The 27,772-nt window shown below is 41.9% G+C and overlaps 1 protein-coding gene across 2 annotated transcripts in view; it reads right to left on the bottom strand.

The window, feature by feature from the left end:
* The window catches only part of stk17a (serine/threonine kinase 17a), a 106,764-nt gene that overhangs the window by 64,624 nt on the left and 14,368 nt on the right, over positions 1–27,772 (bottom strand). Inside the window, exons 1-2 of one of the 2 annotated variants that reach the window (XM_041184986.1) lie at positions 19,807–19,828; positions 5,585–5,797 (exon numbers count right to left, since the gene is read on the bottom strand). In XM_041184986.1, coding sequence (XP_041040920.1) covers positions 5,585–5,730 — 146 coding nt within the window. In that variant the 5' untranslated portion in view covers positions 5,731–5,797; positions 19,807–19,828. Of the gene's footprint in view, positions 1–5,584; positions 5,798–19,806; positions 19,829–27,772 lie in introns of those variants that run through there. The other variant, XM_041184985.1, reaches the window with a different exon arrangement.

Here is a 27,772-nt window from a genome sequence, read left to right as displayed (position 1 = left end):
GCATGACGCCCTCTGTGGACTGTATTGAAGGGCTCCACCAGACCAGTCCAGGCACTGGAACCTCACTTTCAGTATCCCGATGGTTTTCTCCACCAAGTTGCGAGCTGCTGCATGAGCCTCATTATAATGTCACTCTGCTGCAGTCTGAGACCGCCACACGGGTGTCATCAGCCATGGCGTCTGCGGGTAGCACTTGTCCCCAAGGAACCAACCCTGCAGCTTCTGTGGACCCTGAAAGACATCAGGGATCTGACTGAGAATGGCGAAGTCGTGCACACTCCCTGGAAACCATGCGCAGACCTGCAGGACGTATTTGTGGTGGTCACACATCAGCTGCACATTCAGCGAATGGAATCCCTTGAGGTTGACATAGTTCACCGCTTGTTGTGATGGAGATCTGAGCACCACATGAGTGTAGTCGATGGCAACCTGCACCTGTGTGAAACCCGTGAACTGGACAAATCCAATCACTCTTGCTTCCTGGCTCTCTTGGCCCTGGGCGAGATGCACAAAGTTATGTGCCCTTGCAAAGATGGCATCTATGACCTCATGGATGCATTGGTGGGTGGACGCCTGTAATACCCCTCAGAGGTCACTTGTGGAACCCTAAAAAGGAGCCGCTGGCATAGAAATTGAGTGCTGCTGTCACTTTCATGGCCACTGGTAGTGGATGCCCTCCAAGTCCCCATGGAGCCAAATCCTGCAGCAGCTGGCAGATATGACTGACCAGTTCCCTAGACATGTGCAGACTCTGGTGACACTGGTTCTCGGTCATCTGCAGGAATGAAAGGTGGTCTATAGACCCTGGGTGTCATTAGGTGCTGACCAGCATCGGTTTGCTGTGGCTTCTCAGCAGCTTTTGTGGGAGCCCCAGCCACCCCTCCCTCTACATAGCTAGGCACCTCAGTTGCTGTCTTCTCCGTCGTCTTCGCTTTCTATACGCCACGAGGTATACAGCTAGTTCACAAGGCTCCATGATCCTGATGTACTCCATTTCCATTACAGTTGCCAATTCCATGTCTACCCAAGAGTTCTTGGTCATGCCCAACTCTTGCACTGAAACCCCAAAATATGTATGCGCCTATCCTTGGAGTCAACCTTCAGCAAAAAATTGTGCAGAAAGCATAAGCCTTCTTTGGTTAATATATTAGCTTGTATGGTAGAAGCATATATTCTGATAATGATTGTGGAATTTGTAGTTGTAGGGATTTGAGCCAATCAGAAAAACCAATGGGGAGGTTCTGAAGGCTTCTAGCAATTAAGTTCTTAATCATAAATCCAACACCCGAGGGCCATTGTTCATCTTTAACTTTCCCTGGCCAGAAAAGTATATAATCTGCTCCATGCTCTGTCAATGATGTCTTACAGACATAAGAAACCATTCGATAAGTGAAAAAAAATCCTTTCTGTAATGCAGAATGCTCCACCAGGAGATGACCTGGGTTGAAATTGTTGTTTTAAGATGTACAAAAAGAATAGATAGGGAGAATGTTAAAGATTGGATTCAAATCTATTTAGATAACCTGGTTTTCAATTTTGGTGAATTGCCTATGATTATTTAACCTTGTGGTTTCCAAGTGCTTTTCCAGAACAGGCTACGAGGAATTGCTGTTCAAACTTCCAAAACACTGTCACCTACAGATAAACCGTGCGATTGCAGAAACATTTTTTCTGTCTGCAGCTCACAAATATTTGCTGGCAAATGTGCAAAAATACAGAAACATGATGACCTTCTTCCCCAACCCTCTCACAACCAGAAAGCGCTCTCAGGTTCTTTAAGGTTTGAGGATCTCAGGTTGTGAATGTATGCTCTTTTTCTTACAGCAAAACACCAGTGCAATTTACCTGCTGTTTGTGCAATCTCCAGAAAACATCAAACATTATGGTCAATTAGTACACACAGATTGGTCCCACTTTTTCTTTCCACTCCCAGTTTTTCTCCACTTCAGGTCAATCAATGGTAGAGGATGAGAAGAAAGGAGAGAACAGGCTGTCAAAGGAACATACTCACTTCCACAGTCACCACCAGTGAGTACACTCTACTTTGCTAAAGGGCATAGCTTCGGTGTAGTAGCCTGCAACTATACTGAGCTGATAACCATATCATACCAGTGTGAGAAACAGCCAGACAAATGTGTTTGCATGATTGCTAGGAGGAGAGGTTCTCTGTCAGTATTTTTGCTGGAATGGAGACAATTTTTAATTCAGTAGTTCCTAGAACCTAGTTCTGTTATGGTGCACATACTGAATTGCCAAAGCAGTCTATTTTCATAGACCCTGTTTTGTACAGATAGGTTCCAGAGCCTAGACAAGATTCACACTATCATAAAGCAACTGGGGGAAGCTTGGCAAGAGCTCAAACATTTCTGTCAGTACGATATGGGATACACTATTCAGAGTGAGGGAAACCAAAAGAGTTTCACTCTTTACTTGTCCTCTGCTATTCATTGGGGCGGGGGAAGTTGTAACCTCCAAAGAGAGGTGGGTTTGGGCTAGGTGGCATGTAAAAAATTCGAAACCCTCCACCAAATTGCTCAGTTCCATTTTTAATGCAGGCAAGCAATCAAATTGCTTGCAGGTGGGGTGTTGGTCATTTAAATATTGTAATGAGGTTACATACCTCAGGATTAACACTATTTTAAATTTAACCTGACTAGTTGAGTCTCCTAGGCCTTGGGGAGCCAGTCAGCTAATTGGAGGTGAGGGTTGCTGGATCCAAGAGGTATTCCCTTCCCAATTAACTTCTGGGTCCATTTTACCTGCTTCACCCACCCATTCGGATTAGACACTGTGCCACCTGCCACCCTCCTCCGCCCAACACTGGTCCTTTTGATCTCTTACCCCATCCCCAACCACCGGCACCAGCCCTTGCCATCTCTCCCCCAACCTGATACAGGCCGTTCTAATTTCACCCTCCAGCACCAGTCCCCCAACACACCACTTTCCTTTCCAATCTTCCCACATCCTGACAATAGCCATTCAAATCTCATCCCACACCCCATTCCTCCAAACACGGGCCTTCCCAAGCTTCCCCCATTACCAGCTCTTCCAACCATCCTGTCTTCTCTCCCCCAAACCTGAGACTGGCCCTTTTCACTCTGCATGCTCCCCCCCAATCCACCCCACCCCCTCAGCACCAGTGCTTCTGATCTCCACCACACTGGCCCTTCTCAATTTCTTACTTCTCTACACTCCACTCCCCAACACATTCCTGTCAATCTTTCCCCCACCACAGGCCATTCTGATCTCCGCAACTCCCTAACACTGGCCCTTCCAATCTGTTAAATTCGGCAGCCCTCAATGTCTTAAAATAATGTTTTATACAGACGACCGTTAAAACAACTTATTCTTATCTCTCACAACACTTTTTAATGTTTACAAATTGTACAAAATTAATTAATTCCAAAACTTTTTAAACAATTAGCTGGTTTTAACTGGGTTTAAGAAATCTAGATAAAAGCAAAATACTGCAGATGCTGGAAATCTGAAACAGTGACAGAAAATGCTGGAAAAATTCAGCAGGTCTAACAACATATATGGAGAGAAAAACAGAGTTAACCTTTCAAGTCTGCATGACTCTTCTCCAGAGAAGTAGAAATGTGATGAAAATTATACAGTTTAAGGGGGGGTGGAGCAGGTGAAGCTCAATAGAAGGCCAGGTGGGGTCAAAGGAGAGATTGACAAAGATATCATGAACAAATGGACAAAGTGGGTGTTAATGGTACTGGTAAGGGCTAAAGGAGGTGCTGATAGTGGCATTCAGGTAAGAAAGCAGAATGTGATAATAGCAGGACAAGGGCAAGCACTCTGAAAAGAACAACATGAGCAAGATGACCCTTGTGAGGGTGGGGTGGGGAAGGGGACAGCAGTGGGGAAAAAAGTTCAAAAATAGGATAAAAGGTGGGGATAAAACAATGAATAAATGAATAAAAATGAAAATAAAAATAAGAGGATAGAAAATAAAAATAAAAAAAAAAATTAATATTGAAAGAAGAGGGTAAAAAAGGGGTGAGGATAGAGGCTAGAGATCATGGTCTGAAGTTGCTGAACTCAATGTTAAGTCCGGAAGGCTGTAAATTGCCTAAACGGAAGATGAGGTGCTGTTCCTCCAGTTTGCATTGAACTTCACTGGAACAGTGCAGCAGGCCAAGGATGGACATGTGGGCATGAGACCAGGATGGTGTGTTGAAACAGCAAGTGACAGGAAGGTCTAGGTCATGCTTGTGGACAGATCGAAGGTGTTCCGCAAAGCCGTCATCCAAACTGCGTTTGGTCTCTCCAATGTAGAGGGAACTGCATTGGGAGTAGTGAATGCAGCAGACCAAATTGAAGGAGGTGCAAGTGAAGTGCAGAAGGTGTCCCGAAGGGAATGGTCCCTATGGAATACCAACTGGGGGTGGGGGGTGGTTGAGGGGAAGATGTGCTTGGTGGTGGCATCATGCTGGAGTTGGCAGAAATGGCGGTGGATGATCATTTGAATGCGGAGGTTGGTGAGGTGATAATTGAGGACAAGGGGGATCCTATCATAGTTCTGTGAGTGAGAGGAAGGTGTGAGGGCAGTGGTGCGGGAGATGGGTCGGACATGGTTGAGGCCCCTGTCAGCCACAGTGAATGGGAAACCTCGGTTAAGGATGAAGGAAGACATGTCAGACATGTCATTTTGGAACAGATGCGAGGAGGTGAAGGAACTGAGAGAATGGGATGGAGTCCTTATAGGAAGCGGGTTGTGAGGAGCTGTAGTTGATGTAGCTCTGGGAGTCGGTAGGCTTGTAATGAATATTGGTGGACAGTCTATCACCAGAAATGGAGACAGAGAGGTCAAGGAAGGGAAGGGAAGTGTCAGAGATGGACAATGTGAAGGTGATGGAGGGGTGGAAATTGGAAGCAAAATTGACACATTTTTCCAGGTCCAGATAAGAGCACGAAGCAGCACCAAAACAGTCATCAATGTACCGAGGAAAGAGTTGTGGGAGGGGGCCTGAGTAGGACTAGAACAAGGAATGTTCCACATACCCCATAAAGAGACAGGCCATAACTGGGGCCCATGTGAGTACCCACAGCCACACCTTTCATTTGGAGGATATATCTGGAGTTGCATTTGGTTAGACCACAACTATAACAGTGAAACAAAGCCAATACTGCAGCAGTTCAAAACCTGCCCTTCAAGTGAAATAAGATGAGGCATTTTTGACAGTCTCTTTCAAAGAGAATATTCAGATGTAGAATGTGGGACTGTTAACAACTTATAACATAATCAAGATGATTTAGAGATTTCTCCCGCAAGGGGTGGAAATGTCATATTCAAATTATTCATTAAGATGATTTTTATTTAGACCATGTGTATAACTGGACAACATTTTACACTGGGAAAGTCCCAAAAGTTACAACAGATGCAAGTATAATACTCGAGGAATGATGAAATAAGAATTTTTCAATTTTACGAAACAGCAGTGTTAACCTAAAACCAACTCACAATTACACAATTCAGATTGAGACAGCTAAAAATCAGTAAATACAGTAACCAATTTCAAATGCTTAACATGCTATAATTAAAACAAAAGTCAGGAGAAAAGATGGGACTTACTATTCCAAAACTAAAATCATTTCTGATGCCGTCTCATATACCTCATACAGGTTAATGACCCAAGGATTGGATTTAGCCAATTCTAGGACTGCAATCTCATGAATAATCTCCATTCTGCAGTCTTGACCCTTCCTTCTTTTCCTCATAAATTTGGCAGCATATTCCTTCCTTGTAGCCTTCTCGGTACATTTTTTAACGACTGCAAATTTACCTCTGTGCAAACAAGAGAGATGTTTCATATTTTAATAGACAATCATAATGCAAAACTTCACCACATGAGTAGAGACTTTAAATAGTTAATGATCACTTAATTCTAATCCAAAGCAGCAATTGGAAATATCAGTGGTTAGCAAAGTTGCAGAAATAATACTTTAGATCACTTAAAACCTGGGTTCCAAACCAGCCATCAGAAAAAGATGGGCACGTAACCAGCTAGTGGGGCTCTTTTGTTGCCCTTTATTTAATTTCCAGAGTTCATGGGTTCAAAACATCAAAGTAAGGCCTGCTTAATATTTAACAGCCATAGCTTTGCAAGTTATAGCAGAGCATAAAATTAACGATAAAAAAATGTACCTTTCTCAGTGGCCAGCACAGAAGGTGTATAAACACAACAATGATCTGGTAATGTAATGTGGACGATAAACGTTTTCTACCCTAAAATAAATTTAAGCAAACTATACATAAAATTAAGAAGGTATAGATTTAGAATTGTGAAAAACTACAGTTAAAGAGAAGAGAATTCTACAATTTAGATTCAACTTAAATTTAATAAACACCATTCTGTATTATGGTACCTTAGGTCTAGTTTAAAATATGTGCGAAAATGTCAATGTATATATCCCCCGTATCAAAAAACTGCAAAGCCAGCATAGAATATGACCTGGGAAATCCATAATTTAATAAACAATAGCATCGCCAGGTAGCAAATGGGGCACCAAAAATACGAATCTAGGAGGTATTTCAGGTTAACACTGAAGCCATTGATCAGCTTGTTACAATACCATCCTTCTAAAAATTGTCAATTCAAGAAGTAGTTAAAAACAAGCACATTCATTAATCAGTGTCGAGAACACTATTTTATGATGCACTTTTCTGATTTGGAACGCAAAATTTACATGCAGTTGCAATTGCTCAGATTGACAATTTACAAAAAGCCACAAGCGTTTGGATTTTCCTGTTTCGACCACTTCCCCACAGGAAGTACTTGAGCAATAGCCTTAAGGCCGTGACTAAGTGAGCAGCTAAACATCACAATTTTGTTCCACATCCCTAACTATCTGTGGGGGTGCAACTAGCAAATTTAAAAGTAAACTTCTGCTATGGTCCACAGTTTAATTGAACAAGGGCAATTCAAAAGGCTGAACTTTCTTGGTCTTCGAGGATGGGCCAAGATTTATTCTGGCATAGCTAAATACAGCTGCAAACAATTTAGCTGTGATTTTCTGCCACTGAGACTCCATTTTTGCGAAATAATTTCTGACCACATTTGAATACGTAGTTAGATGAATATTTTTTGTCTCACTTATGGGGGAAATCGCTTGGTTTCTATCACAAGCAGTGGAAAGGAAAAAAGAAGTTTGATACGTGAATGCATTTTCCAAATTTTCATTTCCCATGTGTTTATTACATTTCTGTACTTTCCTAATGTAGTCTCATGAGAGGTGGAGTAAGGGACTCAATCATTAGGACTTATGTCACGCCAGGATGGTGTTTTGCTTCTCAATTATGAGGTAATTTCCTACCTTGGCACATTATTGTAAGGAAATGGACTACCAGGCTGAGAACAGCATCGACAATGCGGACTAGGCTTGTTTTTAGATACCAGTCCAAGTGCAATGTCATTTTCCACTGTCAATCACAAGGACTGTAACCAAATGGCCTTGAGACCAGAGAACTTAAAAAAGTGCAACAATGGTCTTTTCACAACTGTGATATTATTGTTGGCAGACACCATGTGCTGACAGAAACCTAGGGACTGAATAATTCTTTCAGCCCAGACTGGCTCAAATGATCCTTTGAAGGTGAACATTTTCATTGAAAATGCTAAGTATATTTAATATAACATGCATCAGATGTGCATGCACAGGTCTCTGTAACATTGCTTACAGTGAGTTGTGAATATGTTTACCTTACATAGGGGTATTATGCCATGTGAAGTTCCACATTTTATCATGGTCACCAATGGAGATTGGCTGAATTAGTCAAATTCTGTTTTTGTCCATGGTATTTTGCTATTTCATTAAATTTTTGAAGAATGATTTCCAAAAATACACATTTTTTGTGAATATTCAAAGGCTGCTGAGTGAGTTTATGTTGATAGACAGGTGGCTTTTTATCCTGTATCTTTTTTCCTTAGAGGTACATGGAAGAGTTGGATCATAAAGCTTAGTAGCACTGTAATCTTAGAATTCCAATCACAAAAAGGGCCATTCAACCCATTGTGCCTTTGCTGGCTCCTTGAAAAAGCTATCTAATTAGCCCCGCTCCCCCACTCTTTCCACGTTACACTGCTACATTTTCCCCTTCTAGTATTTTTCCAACTCCCTTTTAAAAATTACTAAATGTGCTTCCACCATCCTTTCAAGCCATGCATTCCAAACCATGACAGCTCATTGTATAAAATGTTTCCTCTGCACCTTTGATTCTTTTGCAGTGACCTTAAATTGTGTTCCATGCTTACTGACTCTTCTGCCACTGGAAATAATTTATCTTTATTTACTTCATCAAAACTCTTCATTATTTTGGATACCTCTATCAAATCTCCCCTAAACTACTTCTACAAGGAGAACAATGCCAGCTTCTCTAGTGACTGAAGTTCCTCTTCTCCAATGCTAGCCTTTGGTGGAAGACAAGGAAAATGGACGGGTTACTGGAGCTTCAGATTAATTGGCTGGAATGTTTTCCTGAGATTTGTCCGCACAGTTCAAAGGGAACCGGAGGTTTGGCAGACTGGCTTTGGAATGGGAGATTTGGTTCACTCACGGCTACTTGGGGTCTGCTCAGGTATGGGAGGAGGAAAGACAACAAGCTGACAACATTGGGAGGGGTGGCTTTGGGGGCAATTAGTTTGTACATTCCAAAGTGTTTTGCAAATGTGGAATTGTTTTAATTGACTCATTTTTGGTCCCCATTCCAAACTCTGTTCCCTAGCTACTGATTTCATCCCTCTCCCTGGCATATTTGCACCTCCAGAACAATACCCATCTCAGCTCATCTGCTGATGATTGTGTCTTTGTTACCTCTAGACTCAACTATTCCACTCCTGCAGCACTCCTGGCTGATCTCCCACATTCTACCCTCTGTAAACTTGAGGCCATCCAAAACTCTGCAACCTATATCTTAACTTGCAGCAAGTCCTCTTCCCCATCACTCCTTTGGAACTCTCTTTCTCAAAAGGCAATAGAAGCAGTGTCTTTGAATATTTTTAAGGCAGAGCTAGATAGGTTAGAACATGAGAACATAAGAACATAAGAAATAGGAACAGTAGACCATTCGGCCCCTCGAGACTGCTCCACCATTCGATAAGATCATGGCTGATCTTTTTGTGTTTCGATTTCCACATTCCCATCTACTTCCAACAATCTTTGATTCCCTTGCCTAACAAGAATCTATCTACCTCTGCCTTAAAAATATTCAATGACTCAGCCTCCACTGCCTTCTGAGGCAGAGAATTCCAAAGTTACACAATCCTCAGAAAAAAAATTTCTCCTCATCTCTATCCAAAAAAGGCAAGCCCTAATTTTAAAACAGTGCCTCCTAGTTCTGGACTCACTCACAAGAGGAAACATCCTTTCAACATCCACCATGTCAAGGCCATTCAGGATCTTGTATACTTCAATCAAATCACCCCTCACTCTTCTAAACTCCTGTGGAAATAAGCTTAGTCTGTCCAACATTTCCTCATAAAAGAACCCACTCATTCCAGGTATCAACCTAATAAACCTCCTCTGAGCCGCTGTAAATCTCCTCTGATTCTTGATTGACAAGAGGGTAAAAGGTTATCGGGAGTAAGCAGGAGGTTACAGTCAGATCAGCCATGATCTCAATGAATAACGGAGCAGACTTGAAGAGCTGTGTCTGGCCTAATCCTGGTCCTAGTTCGTATGTTCATATGTGCTTGCTGACCTACGTTGACTTCTGGTCAAGCAATGTCTTGATTTTAAAATTATTTCCTGCAGTTCCACAACCCCCTGAAATGACTGCTCTCCTCTAATTCTGGCTTCCTGAACATCCTTAATTTTAATTGCTCCATCAGTGGTGTCTATGCCTTCAGCTGCCTAGGCTCTAGGCTCTGGAATTCCTTCCTTGTACCTCTCCGCCTCACTCTCCTCTTTTAAGACACTCCTTAAAACTTATCTCTTTGACCCTGCTTTCGGAAATCCAACCTAATATCTCCTTATGTGGCTTGCTGTTATATTTTGTTTTATAATGCTTCTATGTAGCACCTTGGTATATTTTATGTTTACGATGCTATTTAAATACAAGTTGTTTTTAAATGGCTTCTGGAAAAATACCATTTTATTTTGATATACAAGACTATTATGTATTAGATATGAATGTGCTTTCTGCTAACTTTTCTCATTAAATTTCTATGTTCATATTTATAATGGAAACTGCCTCTGATAACATCACAATGTAACTAAATTATCCAGCCAATGGTGGTACTAAAAGTCAAAACAGGAAAGTAAAAATAGGGATAGAATGAATGACTTTATAGGCACACTCCAGTTTAATTTTCCACTGATCTGTAACCCTGCTTCACTCGAAGACTAAACACAGGGCTACTTTAATAAAATGTTATTTTTATATTCCACTCAGTAATTTTTGCATTCCTTGGAACTTTCATGATGGGGATAGGGGTTTACTTCCAACATCCTATGCATTTCGCCAGCAAATTAAACATTTTCAGAAAATTTACTCAAATTCATTGCCCAATTTATATTAACTTCAAAAATATAAACTGAAATACTGCTATGCATAGCCACATAACATCTGCAACAAGAAATATCTGTCAGTATAGTCCATTCTACTTGGTGTCCATTTTTCAGTAGCACATGCGCAACATTCACACAAACAGCTTATGCTTTAAAAGTAAAACTATGCAAATTAAATAAAGGTTTTTAAATCCATCCACTAGCTTTTCTTCAGATAATTTTGAAAAACAACTGTGCAGCGTTGAGACTAGAGAAATATTTTTGCTCTTTGTATTATGTTATTGCATTATTGCTGGGAAACTACACATACTGCATATGCTCAAACTTCCAAATCTGTCTTCTGTTGACTTACATTGTACGAGATGTGATCAGGTTCCACAGCTGATGTCACTTTTAACAGACTTCACCTCACTCCCCGTCTCTGTGGACTTGGTTTGGGTCCCGGCTGTTTGTGAAGTTGCCACCACAGACCTGGGAAACCTCACTCACACCCAACCTATGCTTGGGCTTCACATCAAACCTGACTGGCCTTGGCTGACCTGGACCAAACCTAGAGATTGTACACAGGACAAAAGGGTTGCTGTTTGGCACATTTCTCACAAGGCGCATTGTCCTAAATTCAGCTCAACATCTACATTTCTAAACTGCTCTCTTGGACTCACAAACGGAGAGTTTTCATGCAATGATACAAATTGTAGTACAGAATAGGGCCATCTGGTTCACTAATGCTCTTTCAGAAAGATAATCTGCCATCCTTACAGGTCTGCCTACATGTGACTCTAGGTGCATAGCAATGTGAAATGGCCTAACAAGCCACTCAGTTGAATCAAACTGCTAAAAAGTCGAAAAGTAATGAAACCGGATGGACCACATGGCATTGACCTAGGCACCAGAAATGACCCTGCAAAGTCCTCCTTACTAATATCTGGGGACTTGTGTCAAAGTTTGGAGAGCTGACCAGTCAAGCAACAGCCTGACATAGTCATATTCATGGAATCATACCTTACAGATAATGTCCCAGACACCACCATCACCATCCCTAGGTATGTCTTGCCCCACCGGAAGGACAGACCCAGCAGAGGAGGTGGCACAGTGATATACAATTGGGAGGAAGTTGCCGTGGAAGTCTTCAACATTGATTCTGGACCCCATGAAGTCTTATGTTATTAGGTCAAACATGGGCAAGGAAACCTCCTGCTGATTACCATGTACTGTCCCCTCCTCAGCTGATGAATCAGTATTCCTCTATGTTGAACACATTTGGAGGAAGCACTGAGGGTGGCAAGGGCGCAGAATATACTCTAGGCTGGAGACTTCAATGTAGCACCACTACAGACCCAGTTGACTGGGTCCCATAGAACACAGCTGCTAGACTGGGTCTGCGGCAGGGGGTGAGGGAACAACATACTTGATCTCATCCTCACCAACCTGCCTGCCGCACATTGCATCTGTCCATGACAATATTGGTAGGAGAGACCACCGCACAGTCCTTGTGGAGGCAAAGTCCCATCTTCATATTGAGGATGCCCTCCATCATGTTGTGTGGCACTACCACCGTGCTAAACGGAAATAGATTGTGAACAAATCTAGCAACTCAAGACTGGGCAAACATGAGGTACTGTGGGCCATCAGCAGCAGCAGAATTGTACTCAAACACAATCTGTAACCTCATGGCCTGGCATATCCCCCACTCTACCATTGCCACCAAGCCAAGGGACCAACTCTGGTTCAATGAAGACTGCAGGACAGCATCACAGGAGCAGCACCAGGCATATCTAAAAATGAGGTGTCAACCTGGTGAAGTTATAATGGAGGACTACTTGCTTGCCAAACAGAATAAGCAGCAAGTGATAGACAGAGCTAAGCGATTCCAACCAATGGATTAGATCCAGTCATGAATGGTAATGGACAATTAGACAACTCACTGGAGGAGGAGGCTCCATAAGTATCCCTATCCTCCATAATAGAGGAGCCCAACAAAATCAGTGCAAAAGATAAGGCTGAAGCATTCGCAACATTCTTCAGCCAGAAGTGCCAAGTAGATGATCCACCATGGCCTCTTCCGAAGGTCCCCAGCATCATAGATGCCAGTCTTCAGCCAATTCAATTCACTCCACCCGATATCAAAAAACTGCAGAGGCTATGGGCCCTGACAATATTCCGTCAATAATACTGAAGACTTGTGCTCCAGAACTTGCCGCAGCCCTAGGCAAGCTATTCTAGTACAGTTACAACACTGGCATCTACCCAGCTATGTGGAAAATTGCCCAGTACCCTGTACACAAAAAGCAGGGCAATAATTAGCCAGGTTGGATTTGCCCTATCAGTCTGCCCAAAATCATTAGTAAGGCAATGGAAAGGGTCATCAACAGTGCTATCAAATGGCACTTGCTTAGCAACAACCTGCTCACTGACGCTCAGTTTGGGTTCCGCCAGGGCCACTCAGCTCCTGACCTCATTGCAGCATTGGTTCATACATGAACAAAAGAGCTGAACTCCCGTGGTGAGGTGAGAATTACTGCCCTTGACACAAAGACAGCATTTGACAGAGTGTGGCATTAAGGAGCCCTAGCAAAACTGGAGTCAATGGGAATCAGGGGGAAAACTCTCCACTGATTGGAGTCTTACCTAACACAAAGGACGTTGGTTGTGGTTGTTGGAGGTCAATCATCTCAGTTCCAGGACATCACTGCAGGAGTTCCTCAGGGTAGTGTCCTAGGCCCAAAAATCTTCAGCTGCTTCATTAATAACCTTCCTTCCATCCTCAGGTCAGAAGTGGGGGTGTTCACTGATGATTGCACAATATCCAGCATTATTCGCGACTGCTCAGAAACTGAAGCAGTCCATGTCCAAATGCAACAAGACTTAGACAATGTCCAGGCTTGGGCTGACAAGTGGCAAGTAACATTTGTACTACACAAGTGCCAGGCAATGACCATCTCCAACAAGAAAGAATCTAACCATTGCCCCTTCAGATTTAATGGCATTACCATCACTGAATCCCACCACTATTAACACAACATAAAGATAAAGGCAAAATATGGGCCCCCACTATCAGCATCCTGGGGGATTACCATTCACCAGAAACTGAGCTGAACTAGCCATATAAATACCGTGGCTACAAGAGCAGGTCAGAGGCTAGGAATCCTGCAATGAGTAACTCACCTCCTGACTTCCCAAAGCCTGTCCATCAACTACAAAGCACAAGTCAAGAGCGTGATGGAATACTCTCTGCTTGCCTGGATGAGTGCAGCTCCAAAAACATTCAAGAAGCTTGACACCATCCAGGACAAAGCAGCTTGATTGATACCATATCTACGAACATTCATTCCCTCCACCACGGACGCACAGTAGCAGCAGTGTGTACCATCTACAAGATGTAATGCAGGAACTCACCAAGGTTCCTTAGACAGCACCTTCAAAACCCACGACCACTAACATCTAGAAGGACAAGGGCAGCAGGTAAATGGGAACACCACCACCTGGAAGTTCCCTTCCAAATCACTCACCGTCCTGATTTGGAAATATATCGCTGTTCCTTTACAGTCGCTGGGTCAAAATCCTGGAATTCCCTCCCTAACAGCACTGTGGGTGTACCTACAGTGACTGTAGCTGTTCAAGAAGGCAGATCATCACCACCTTCTCAAGGGCCATTAGGGATGGGCAATAAATGCTGGCCCAGCCAGCGATGCCCACATCTCATAAAATTAATTTTAAAAAATTGCTTATCCCATTTATTTTTAATTGACATTCAGGTAGCTGCCTTATAGGCACTCCTGGTGATGTGTCCTGTGGTTTCATAACTTAAAGCACACAAAAAATCATTCCCCCTTGCCCCCTCTTGTTTTATTCAGGGAGAATCCTCACTCTCCATTCCCTTGTTTCCATGTGATAACAATGTTTCATGAGATGCCCAGAGTAAATTCCACAGGTTTCATTCCTGCTTTCATTGGCTGCCCCTCTCTCGGTGGCTCTCCCGCTTGTCATGTTGCTGCGAGTCCTAGCTCTGCAGGAAATACTGAGTCTCACACCCGCCGATTTAAAGGGCAAAGTTCTCCAGGGCTACAAGGAGGTGCCTGCTCAATCCAAGAGCGCTGGCAACCATAACTGCAAAGGTTAATGGTGTTTTTAAAATGAAGGTGCTAGTTAGAACTAAACCAATAGTCGTACCAGCCTTCAATAATTTTCAGACCTCAAATGGAGCAATTATAATGAACTAAACAAACTGATGCTAATATGAAACTAAGATACAAGCCTGAGTGAGGGGCAGTTGGTTTAGCCTTCAGCATTGCCCAATTTCCTTTGACAAAATCATGAGGCAAACTGCATGTATGTTTATGGGCATGTGGTTCCTAAATCATGTTGGAAGAATATAACAATGTAACACTAAGTACAAATGAATTTTATTTTGAAAGCTCTATTATCATGCCGGTTACTTAAAGTTAGCAATCAAGATATTTACATTTTCTTATAGCAGGGAGATTACAGAGATCCTTGAAAAAAGTTACCAGTGCTGGCAGACAGGCGATTCCACATCGTTCCCCAGCCAGTACCAACAGACCTATTCCTTGCTGCTCACCTCTCCACTGATTGACAATAGGAATTCACCAGGGAGCCACACATCACAAATACATGGTTCATCTTCCACATTTTGCTAAATTGTTGATTCCACCTTCCCAGTAATTCCAGATTAAAGGATCTCCCCATGTTAAACTGCTGTAGCCCCACTGCAATACTATCAAACTCCAAGGCCTTTGTCCGGGTTTTGCTGGGCTCCAGGGTCATTTCCCAGTGCTGCCAAAAGCCCAGGATCACTTCAGTTAAAAACGTTGAGAGTGTTTCAAAATGCTCCTTTGAACATGGTGGCAGCAGGTGTCTGTGAGTAAAACCCAAACATTTTAAATGGATTACTGCTGAATTAGATTGAGAACAATCAACTAGAATTAATATCTGAGAGAAACAAATCTGAGTGAATTGCACAAAGATGCAATCACCACTGCCGTAGCAATGAACACACACTGCCAGCTCAGGATGAGTTGGGAGGTTGATAATGTTGTGGAGGCATTTGAGAAGTTTAAACAAGTGCATAGATTGACATTCAGTAGTTTTCTAAAAGGCACTACTGAAGAGGAGAGGATCAACTACATCCATTTGTTGGCAGAAGGGAAAAGTTTAGATTTGTTTAATAGCTGGGAGAAGAGTGAGGATGAGGGGAACAACCCAGCCAAAATTTTTGAAAAATTCAGCACACATCTCCAGCCAAAGTCAAACCATCAGATCCACCAATGTGAATTTCAAAGCCTGAGGCAGGAACCAAGTTAGTCTGTTGACAATTTCTTAATAGGATTGAGAATAAGCCAGCAAGAGTGAAGAAAATTGGATGAAGGGCTGGTAGATCAGCTCATTTGGGACTCTGCACACTCTGAAATCGAAAAATCTCTGATTGGACAGAACAAGTTCACAACATCGCAGGCTGGAGACACCAGAGGACATAAAGCCAGAAGTAGACAGATGAAGATAGATGAAGATACTGACCACCCAAAAGGCTAGCCTTCAGTTAAAGCAGGGGAAAGGCAGCAGGGTTGATGCAGTGAAATGGCAACAAAAGAATGCACACGAGACAGAGAAAGATATGTAAGAGCTGTGGATGATTTAACAGACAGAAGGAAATTTCCTGCATATGGATCAAACTGCAGAACTTGTGGAAAGCCCAATCATTGGGAAAAGATGTTCAGAGCAAAGAAAAAGGAGGGTAAAGGAATTACCAAGGGGCGAATGTGAAGGAAAAGAAACCAAAACGCCCATACACTGGAACATGACAATGAGTTTGAGGATACAATTGACATAGGAACCACACAATTGCTTGAAATGTCTGAATGCGACAGTTCCCAGAGAAAAGAAATTCACATTGCTATTCAGATCAGGAAGAAGGTGAGAAATAAGCTCAGAACCATAAATCTGAAGCTGAGGCTTGATACCGGAGCACCGAGTGACATCATTCCATTTAGATGATCCCAGAAGACCTTTCCTGAAAATTTTAAAGAAAATGGGTACCCAAAAAAAGGTGCTCTGAAAGCGAGCAATGCCATGCTGCCAGCATATAGTGGAACTGAGAAACAACTGCTAGGAACAACCCAAATTGGAGGGGAACACAGAAGCCAAGAGGTGTTCTATGTCACAGAAACAGAGAGCCTGCAAAGGGAAACAGACAGGTTAAGTGAGTGGGAAAATATTTGGCAGATGGACTATAATGTGGGAAAATGTCAACTTGTCGACTTTGGCAGGAAGAATAGAAAAGCAGCATATTGTTTAAATGGAGACACATTGCAGACAGATTGCAGAGGGATCTGGGTGTTCTGGTACATGAATCACAAAGGTTAGCATGCAGGCACAGCAAGTGATTAGGAAGGCAAACGGAATGTCGGTGTTCACTAAAAAGGGGAATGGAATATAAAAGTAAAGATGTTTTGCTACAGATGTACAGGGCTTTAGTGAGATCACATCTGGAGTACTGTGTACAATTTTGGTCTCCTTTTTTGAAAACAGATATAATTGCATTAGAAGCAGTCAGAGAAGGTTCACTTGATTCATTCCTAGGATGAGGGGCTTATCTTATGAAGAAAGGTTGTACAGGTGGAGCCTGTACCTATTGGAATTTAGAAGAATGAGAGATGATCTTATTGAAACATATAAGATCCTGAGAGGGTTTGGTAGGGTGGATAATGGGAGAATGTTTCCATTTGTGAGGGAGACTAGAACTGGGGAACAGTTTAAGAATAGGAGGTTTACCGTTTAAAATGGAGATGGGGAGAAATTCTCTCAAAGGGTGATTAGTATGTGGAATTCTCTTCCCCAGGAAACAGCGAAGACTGAAAATTGAATTTATCCGAGGTAGAGTTGGACAGATTTTTGATAGACAAGGGAGTCTAGAGTTATGGGGGGCAGAGAGCAAAGCGGAGTTAAGATCACAACCAGATTGGCCATGATCTTACTGAATGGTGGAACAGGCTCGAAGAGTTGAATGGCGTACCTCTGCTCCTCAGTTCTATGTTCCAATGTTACACCCAAAAACAACGGAACTGCCACACAGGGGGAAAAGGTTGGCTGCTAATTACATTTTACAACAAGGCAACAATAGGTGGACTTCCGTAGAGGGCAAACGCTTCTTCCACTTTTTCCGCTGAGTCTCTTTTGCTTTACTACATAAGCTTAATAACAGTACCGGGCATTACACAATCTGCTGAGATGGATTGTATTCAATTGAACCCTGTTGTCAAGCCATTTATTCCACAGCAAAATCGACAGCAGAGGTTTGCTTAACAGCATCAAATGTCAGTCGACAGAATTGGTTACATTTCATTTAGAAGAGACAGAATACAATCCAAATGCTCATAGAGTTTCCTGGTGCGAAGGCAAATTATTTCCTGCCCTGACTTGAACTTGAGACCACCAGCTGGATGTGGTAACGTGCCGCTGCCCTCAATCTAAATTTTAACAAATGCCCTCCTAAATAAAACTAAATCAATTCTTTTGTGTGACCACATTGCTAACAGATGAAGTCATTCTCACACTGCACTCCTCTTTCTCCCTCTCCCCTTCCAAATACAGTGAACCATTATCTGAACATATACACATGGTCACAAGAGAGTTTGAAAAACATGCAGTGACAAAAAACAAAGTTTATTTATCATTTATGTCTAAAAAGGGGAAGTATAAAAATTCCCTTTGGAAATATTCAGGTTTCTTTGAACAGGTTACTTTGTCCCATATGACAATAAACAGCATACATAGTTGTATGTACTTAATTTGTTTTCACATCGAATTAAAAGCTGTAGTTAAAAATAGGTAGAGCGAACAAGCCTTCACTTCCCTTCACTTCAACAGTAGGACTGTTGAATCTGCTATTAGAATAAAGGTATCAAATTTTGCTGTAAAATGCTGGCTACTTGTTCTAAATTCTGAACTAAAATAGTGTCAATACAACATCAACTTAATTATACAGGACTGTAATACAACAACTCAAATGTGTTAAAGCATATACCAACTCTCCAACAGTAGGAAGAAAAGCAGATTCCATCTGCAACAAATGCAAACTCTAACCACAAATCACAAACAAATGCAAAATATGTGTTAATTCTGCAAAGACAATTCAGTACCAGTGAAAAAGAAAGCCCCAGAAAAATCATGATCATAATCTTTGCAACAAAAGAACCAAGTACAAAATAAAATTGAGGAAAAGATTACAAGAGGAGTTGCATGTCCTGTGACTAATGAAACCTGTCAATGGACAGATTAAGACCTATCGGCGGAGAAGAAAAGAGTTGACGTTTCGAGTCCTCATGACCCTTCGATAGAACTCGAAACGTCAACTCTTTTCTTCTCCGCCGATGCTGCCAGACCTGCTGAGTTTTTCCAGGTAATTCTGTTTTTGTTTTGGATTTCCAGCATCTGCAGTTTTTTTGTTTTTATATAGATTAAGACCTTTAACTGTCAAACATGTGATTAAAATGCATAAAGAGTAATAACAAGACTACATAGGGAGAAATATGAATACTTCCTTTAGTTCCTGCTCAAATGCTTCATCCAATTTTTCCACCAAGCCCCCTTTTGCTTTACTCCTCCCCCAAGAAGGACTCTATAGTTTATACTGGAGCTTGGACCAATAGGGATAAGGAAAAAAATGGCAAGAGCAATGAGCCAAACACAAGGATGAAGTGCTGTAATGTGCTGGGCTCTCTGCTGCGGACTCTGTCTTGATTACCAACAATTAACTGTAACAAGCTAAATGTGCAGCTATGTAAAAAGCACAACTGCTTTTTAAAGATTGTCTGCCACATAGCTGGCTTGATGACTGGGGGTCATATAGAAGTAAGTAGGAAACTGAGCATTCAGTCAGCACTGCTTTCTAATTTGCCACAACTACCTCCAAAGGAACCTTGCAGCAGTTGCTTTTGGCTCATCTGGTCACAGCGATACTACCTCACTTGACATAGCCACATTGTATCAGATGGGATCGCTGTTCGCAGAAGTCCCACAATATAAAAAGGCGGCATTAACATTCTCCCTCCACACTGGAGTTCTTCCACACGGGATATTAAGCAGGAATGTAAACAATCAGCGTTTCAAGAAAAACATAAATGGTCCTGTGAAGTGGTCTAGATTTACAAGCGATTTCATTCCATGAAAAAGCTGAGTGAATGCCAACATGCAGCAGGAAGCAGAAAGTCACAACCAATATAACATGCACATCACGGGAATTGAACACTCCTGAAAGGAAGGGATTCCTACCTTTGACGTGACTAGACTGATTCTCTCATTCAGAAGTCTGCAAAGACTGCTGGCTAAGGCCAGATGGTTCTGTTGATTTGCATACGAATCAATCTGTCATCAAAATGGAGACTACAAAATTTCCAATATGCAAGAGAAGGTTCACATAAAAAATACACATTTTCAAGCTTTAATTCATTCATTCATTCATTCAACCACTAAAGGCACATTATATATTGCAGTGCCAAATAGTTAGAGTCATTAATGGCAGAGGAGGAAGCCATTCAGCCCATCGAGTCCATGCTGGCTTCCCGCAAAGCAATCCAGTCAGTCGCAGTCCTCCCGTTTGATCCCCATATCCCTGCAAAATTATTTTCTTCAAGTGTCCATCCAATTTCCCTTTGAAGTTATTGATTGTTTCCGCTTCCAGCGCCCTCATGGGCAGTGAATTCAGGTCATTACCACTCGCTGTGTAAAAAATCAAAGTTCTCCCTCACACTCCCCCCACATCTCTTACCAAAATATTAAATCTGTGTCGCCTAATCCTTGTACTATCGGCTAGGGTTATAAACACTTTATAAGTCAGCGCATAGCTGCCGATGAGATTCCAAAGCGTGTGTCTTGCGCCACAACCTGCAAGGCAAATGTTAAACCTCCAGGTGGACCCATTTTCTGTGGATCTTTCAGGCTACTATTCTTAATGAGTCCTAGATTGTGGCTGCCGCATAGGACCACTGGCGCTACCTCATTATAAATCCACCTTAATCCTCCTCCTTTGATAGAGAGATTAACAACTTACTGCTGCATTTTTAGTTTTCTTGCCTAAGAGCTGCACTTAACAACCAAGATCACTACATTTGATAGTCTTCCTTCACTTGAAAATGAGGATGAGCACAGGATGCTGAGTTCGTTTCACAAACTTCATGGCCAAGCTAATTGATGACCTAAAATAAATTACAAAAACAAATACACCTATAAGGATGGTCTTGTTCAATCTCTCATCACATAAGAGAGTAAAGTTCCACGCTTGGTTGCCACTGTGTTGTATCCATTAAACCGCTCACTTAAGAGAATGTATAATGTGACAAGAAGTAATTAATAAGGATTGAGAAAATAATCAATCATGCCTCACTAATCTACTGAAATTATTTTTTGAAGAGGCAACTAGAAGAGTATTTGGTAGATAACCTCAGAGTAGAAACTGCTTGGATTCTCAGAAGGCAGGTAATGAGATATCACAAGTGGGTCTTAAAGAAATTCACATTTCAAGGATTTGATCTCAATTTAGCTAACTGGATTCAAAATTGCCTTGCAACAGGGAGCAGAAGACAGTGGTAAATTAAAAATGTTTCTGGAATTTCAGAGATATTGGTCTGTAGCTCACACTATTAACCAGTAATATTAAAAATGGTACTTTTCATATAAACTTTGCAGAAATTACAAAATGTATGACAAGTGACAAATATATAACAGATTGAAAGCAATCAGAAAAATCTGAAATAATTGAACAGGTGGATTTTAAAAATAGGTGAATGTAAGATATTGTTCATTGGAAGAGGAAATATGAAGTGTGTGCATGATAACTAAAAAATGGCATTACTATGCAAACAAATACTTGGATGTAGCTCAAAATCAAAACAAGTTATTCTAACCTTACATAGACTAGTTAGTCTGTATACAGTGGGTAATGATCTATTTTACCAGACTTTGCACTGTTGCTGGGACCTTGCCCACAGCCAGGGCTTAAGTGATTATTCACAGGCAGCTTGCACTGTAAAGTTTTCCATTATACAATATTTACATACCAGGCTTTGCAGGAAGGTAAAGAGTATTGCAAAATTTATCTTGTCTGCATTTTAAGCATCCTCCTTTAAAACAATTGTAATGTATTGGAAAAGATTCAGGAGGAGTGTAACAAAGATGATTCTAGAACCTAGGACTCTAAGTTAGAAAAAAAATTTGGGAACACGATCCAAGCTTTTGAAATGCTGAGAGGCAGGTAGGATGTAGATGTGGGCAGGTTATTTGATTTGGACTGCGTGCAGCACTAGAGGATTCAGATTTAAAATAAACAAGCCTTTTTTTCCAAAGTGGAAGCTTTTGCTCCCATGGCTCTCAAAGAAATAAAAAATAGGAGCAGGCTATGAGCAAGTTTGCCGCTATGTATGTTAACAGATTCTATAAAAAAACAACTGGATAAATATCTGGCTAGAAACAGACTTGAAGATTATAGGGATAATTACAGAATAAGACACACTATAGGGAATGGTGATGCTAGGGTTGGGCAAGAGTATGGGATCAGCTGTGAAAATGGATATTATGGAATTTTGATAGACCATTCTTGATCAGGAAGTATTTATCCAAAACTTTCAAGAGATTAAATGAATGTGAAATATCCTCACTACCATCCTCCCATTACTGAAAAATTTGAGAAAATGCCAATTACATCTTTTTTAAGGAAACCAGACTGACAAGGCAGCTAGAAAACATGGTCCACAAGAATTGATAGCCAGAGATAGCTACAAAAGAAAGAAAACTAATCTGAAAGTCTTCAGGTGACATTATACACAGAGCATGGCCTGCATCTGACATTACAGTCTTTAAATCACTCCTTATTTATGGTTATTTATCTACTGTGTTTATGATACGTTGCTAATGCTGAAGACTGCAGGTATCATTCCAACAGCAGATTGGTAATGTGAACAAAGTAGTTCTATTTCTACTTCTCTTCAGCTCTGAAGAAGGGTCATACGGACTTGAAACGGTAACTCTGTTTCTATCTTCACAGATGCTGTCAGACCTGCTGAGTCTTTCCAGTGTTTTCTGTTTTTGTTTCAGATTTCCAGCATCTGCAGTATTTTGCTTTTATCTTAGTGTTTAATTCACTGCCACTTCTCTTCCAGGAATGCTTACCTTGAAGAAGTACTGCTCTTCTCTCCATGGGATTTCCGTTTGTCTCTTTCACCCTGTTCACCTTCATTGCTTTCCAATTTCCTCCCGGTATTTGGCAAGGCGTTTACCAAAACTCACTTTCACAGCCATATTTACTTCCTCAATGACTGTCACCATCTCCGACTTACCCCACATGGATTCCAACTGAAGTTCCATCCCTTATGTTTCGAATACACCCAGGATTACAGGTATCTCCAGGACATACAACATTCCTCAGACTGCTGTTCTCACCACATCCTGAGATCCACACTCAGTGCCATGCACCATCATATGAACACATTCGACTTCTCCCTCCAGCAGCACCAACTCACCCTATCTCAAAGCTGTCCTTGTCCCCAGTTTCATTTTATTCTTCGTCTCATCCAATGCCTTAACAAGAAACTTTTTCTCTTCCTTTCAGGTGCTAAGGAACGCAAGCTCCAACAACTTATTGATACCAATGCCCATCGGGTACCTCCACCCCTTCCCGTCCCTCTGACCCCATCCCATTTTCTAACACACGGCCCTTGCCGTGTATTCCCTGCCCTTCCCCTCTCTGATGCTGCACATTCTGTACTCAGCAAAAGACTTAGTTTCATACCTTTACGTCCTCATCTCAATGAATTCCAGCTCAGCACAATGCTGACTTCTTCCACCTCATTCGTTTCCGTGCTCCTTTGGGCAGGAGTCCTCCTCCCATTCAATGGATCCTTTCACCCACCTCCCTTCACCTGGACCCTTCCCTCTGGCCTCTTACCTGTTCTTGGTCTTTTCAATGAGAACTGTCAACGTGACATTGGCCATCTCAATTTCTCTACTCCTCTTACCCAGTCTAGCCTGTCTCCTTCTGAACTTGCTGCACTTTGTTCTCTTATGTCCAATCCTGACTTTGTTATCAAACCTGTCGACAAGGGTGGTGCTGTTGTTGTCTGGCATACTGACCTCTACCTTGCAGAGGCCGAGCACCAACTCTCAGACACTTCCTCCTACCTCCCCGTGGACCATGACCCTCACACCTTCCCCTCCCTCCTAGAACTTGATAGAGTCCCCCTAGTCCTCACTTTTCACCCCACCAGCCTCCGCATTCAAAGGATCATCCTTCGCCATTTCTGCCAACTCCAGCATGATGCCACCACCAAACGTATTCCCCTCACCCCACCCCTGTCAGCATTCCATAGGGACTGTTTCTTCCAGGGCACCCTGGTCCACTTCTCCATCACCCCCAACACCTCATCCCCTCCCCACCACACCTTTCCATGCAATCACAGAAGGTGCAACACCTGTCTCTTTACCTCCTTCCTCCTCACCATCCAAGGGCCCAAACACTCCTTTCAGGTGAAGCAGCACTTCACTTGCATCTCCTTCAATTTGGTCTACGGCATTCGCTGCTCCCAATGCGGTCTCCTCTACATTGGGGAGACCAAACGCAGACTGGATGATCGCTTTGCGGAACACCTTCGGTCTGTCCGCAAGCATGACCCAGACCTCCCTGTCGCTTGCTATTTCAACACACCATCCCACTGTCATGCCTGCGTAGCCATCCTTGGCCTGCTGCAATGTTCCAGTGAAGTCAAACGCAAGCTAGAGGAACAACACCTCATCTTACGATTAGTCACTTTACAGCTTTCCAGACTTAACATTAAGTTCAACAACTTAAGACCATGAACTCCCTCTCCCCTATTCTGACCCTTTTTTTAATTCCTTTTTAAAATTTATTTTTTATTTTTTAATGTATTTATTTATTTTTATTTTTATTCATTTATTCATTGCTTTATCCTCTTTATCCCCCCTTTTTAAATCACTTTTTTCCCCAACCACTGCCCCTCCCCCCACACAACTCCCAAAAGGACCACCTGTTACTTGATCCATGTTGTTCTCTCACAGAGGGCTGACCCTTGTTCTGCTATTAACACATTCTGCTTTCTTACCTTTATGCCCATGATCAGTGCCTTCTTTAGCCCTTACCACTATCATTAACACTCCCTTTGTCTTTTTGTTCATGACATCTTTGTCAATCTCTCCTTAGCCCCCAATTATACTGGCCTTCTATCCAGCTCCACCTACTCAACCGCCCACCCCCACCCCCTTAAACAATATAAATTTTGTCCTATTTCTACTTCTCTTTAGCTCTGAGGAAGAGTCATACCAACTCGAAACTTTAACTCTGTTTCTCTCTCCACGGATGCTGCCAGACCTGCTGAATTTTTCCAGCGTTTTCTGTTTTTAGTCCCCTTGCAGTGCTGGGATCTGACAGAAGAGGCAAACATGAACTGGTGCTGGTAGTGGCACTTGCCACTAGTTTTAGTTGATGGGCAATTTGTGGCCAAGCTTTGGCCAGGCTATCGCCAAATGGAACATCAAGTAATGTTATAATACTGGTAACATATACAGTCCTTCCTCCAACAAAGGATGGAGAAGACTTCAATCACAGTTGAGAGTTTTGAATAACTCCGTACAGCTGGTCCTCCTCCATATCTTGCATACAGACACACCAGCCTCCACTGGAAGTACAAAGAAAAAAGAAGAACAAAGAACAAAGAGAAGTACAGCACAGGAACAGGCCCTTCGGCCCTCCAAGCCTGCGATGGTCATATTGCCCATCAACTAAAACATTTTGCACTTCTGGGGTCCGTAGCCCTCTATTCCCATCCTATTCATGTATTTATCAAGCTGCCTCTTAAACACCACCATCGTACCTGCTTCCACCACCTCCTCTGGCAGCGAATTCCAGACACTCACTACCCTCTGCATAAAAAACTTGCCCCGCACATCACCTTTATAGTTTTCTCCTCTCACCTTAAATCTATGTCCCCTAGTAATTGACTCTTCCATCCTGGGAAAAAGCTTCTGACTATCTACTCTGTCCATGCCACTCATAATTTTGTAAACTTCTATCAAGACGTACCTCAATCGCCGTCGCTCCGTTGCTACAAAATGACTTGCGACAATTACACTGTTCAGTTTATTCTATCTTTGACCAGTTATTTTGCTGGCAGTGGCCAGAGAAGACAGTGCTGTTCATGTGCTTCATTTGATTAACAAGTTCTATGACTGATGCTTAACAAGTGCATTTTAAAATTACAAGTCAAAGTATATGGCAGCATACTTGCAAACCACTACGGCTCCCTGCATGCTAATTTGACATGTGTTAAAGTTGTAAACTAGCTATAGACTGACATGGGCCTGACAAATTTCTATCTAGCATTGCAGGGGATTACTCCAAACTAGGACACACCTGGCAACTTAATTCCACTAAGACAACAGGACTCAAACAAAATGAGTCAATAACTATGCTGTTTTTGGATTGCAATGGCTCTTGGAACATACACCAGCACCAACTGAAAAGTCTGTTGGCAGTTTAGAAATTGAATGTCTAGTGCAAAAGAGTATTGTCAGTTTATTTATGCTGAGGGGGGGGGGGGGTTGGTGGAAACAGCAGATGAGGGCGAGGGGTTGGCAGGAGGAGGAGATGCAGTGGATTGCAAGGGGAAACGAGTGCCTCAGCATTGCATCCCCATGCTCCTTAACTCACATTACAGATAAATGTCTAGGTTCCCACCAAGATAAAAGCAAAAAACTGAGGATGCTGGAAATCCAAAACAAAAACAAAAATAAAAATACCTGGAAAATCTCAGCAGGTCTGACAGCATCTGCAGAGAGGAACACAGTTAACATTTCAAGTCGGTATGACTCTTGTTGAATAGTCAAACGGACTCAAAACATTAACTGTATTTCTCTCCGCAGATGCTATCAGACCTGCTGAGTTTTTCCAGGTATTTTTATTTTTGTTTTTGTTTAGGTTCCCACCAACTCTGCTTCCTCAATTAGCATAATTTTTACTAACAATAATATAAATCAAATGAAATAAAACCAAAAGTCTTACAGAAGAAACAAGGACAAACTACAATTTTAAAATGGGGACAGAATTACATTTGCACACTTTGTTCAATTATCCCTCACTTATTTCATCCTAAAGACCTCATGGTGACTCCTCAAGTGGAGAACCATGGGAGATTGGCGAGGCCAAAATGATTATTCCAATGCTAGAAAAAACATATTTTTAAAAAAGTCCATATGCCATAAAATTCAAATGACCAATCTGCACTTAAATTTATATTTTTAGTTATTGATTGATTTCTTTGTCTGTGCACTCAATTTGCTACAACACTGGCTGTAATTAGAATAGGGAAGATAATGGAAAAAAAATAGCTGATGGCTTGTGAACTCTTGCAAATGCACTACAGTTAAATGCATGGCCATGGGTCATGAATTGCTGATCTGTGATCTAGAAACTCCATTCTATCTTCTCTTTTATTGGTAGCTTCCAGTAAGTCACAGGCAGTGATCTGGAAATATTACACTTTATAATTAAGCAATGTAGCGTTTGAGGTAAAATATGAGTTTTAAGGACATTGAAAGGCTGATCTGATAAATGCTGACAAGGCAAGAGAGTCCAATGGTTCCCTGTGGCTGTGTCCTGATGCAACACAATAAGCTGCCGAAGGTCTTTCATCCAAAACCAGGTCAATTAATACTAAATGAGACCATGATGGCTTTCATTATTCAATGTTTTAAGGGTTTATTCATTACATTCAAAGTTGAAAAACAGACCAAAGAGGTCTGCACACATATGTTCAATAGTATATTATACTGTTATGAAATGTCAGAATTTAGTAATGTTTACTTTTTCAGCTTTATTCCTAGCTCCTGGAAATCACCAGTTTAGATCATATGCAAACAATGTCTTTATCAGCAAACCAATCATCCTATTGGTTATACAAAACAAAAACAGAATTACCTGGAAAAACTCAGCAGGTCTGGCAGCATCGGCGGAGAAGAAAAGAGTTGACGTTTCGAGTCCTCATGACCCTTCTGTTGAAGGGTCATGAGGACTCGAAACGTCAACTCTTCTTCTCCACCGATGCTGCCAGACCTGCTGAGTTTTTCCAGGTAATTCTGTTTTTGTTTTGGATTTCCAGCATCCGCAGTTTTTTTGTTTTTATCTATTGGTCATACATATGTCCTTATGCATATCCCAGCAGTGTGTAACAAAGAT

This window comes from Carcharodon carcharias, chromosome 3, assembly GCF_017639515.1.
Source record: "Carcharodon carcharias isolate sCarCar2 chromosome 3, sCarCar2.pri, whole genome shotgun sequence".
NCBI classification, from domain to species: Eukaryota; Metazoa; Chordata; class Chondrichthyes; order Lamniformes; family Lamnidae; genus Carcharodon; species Carcharodon carcharias.
This window is presented reverse-complemented; position numbering and strand designations above follow the sequence as displayed.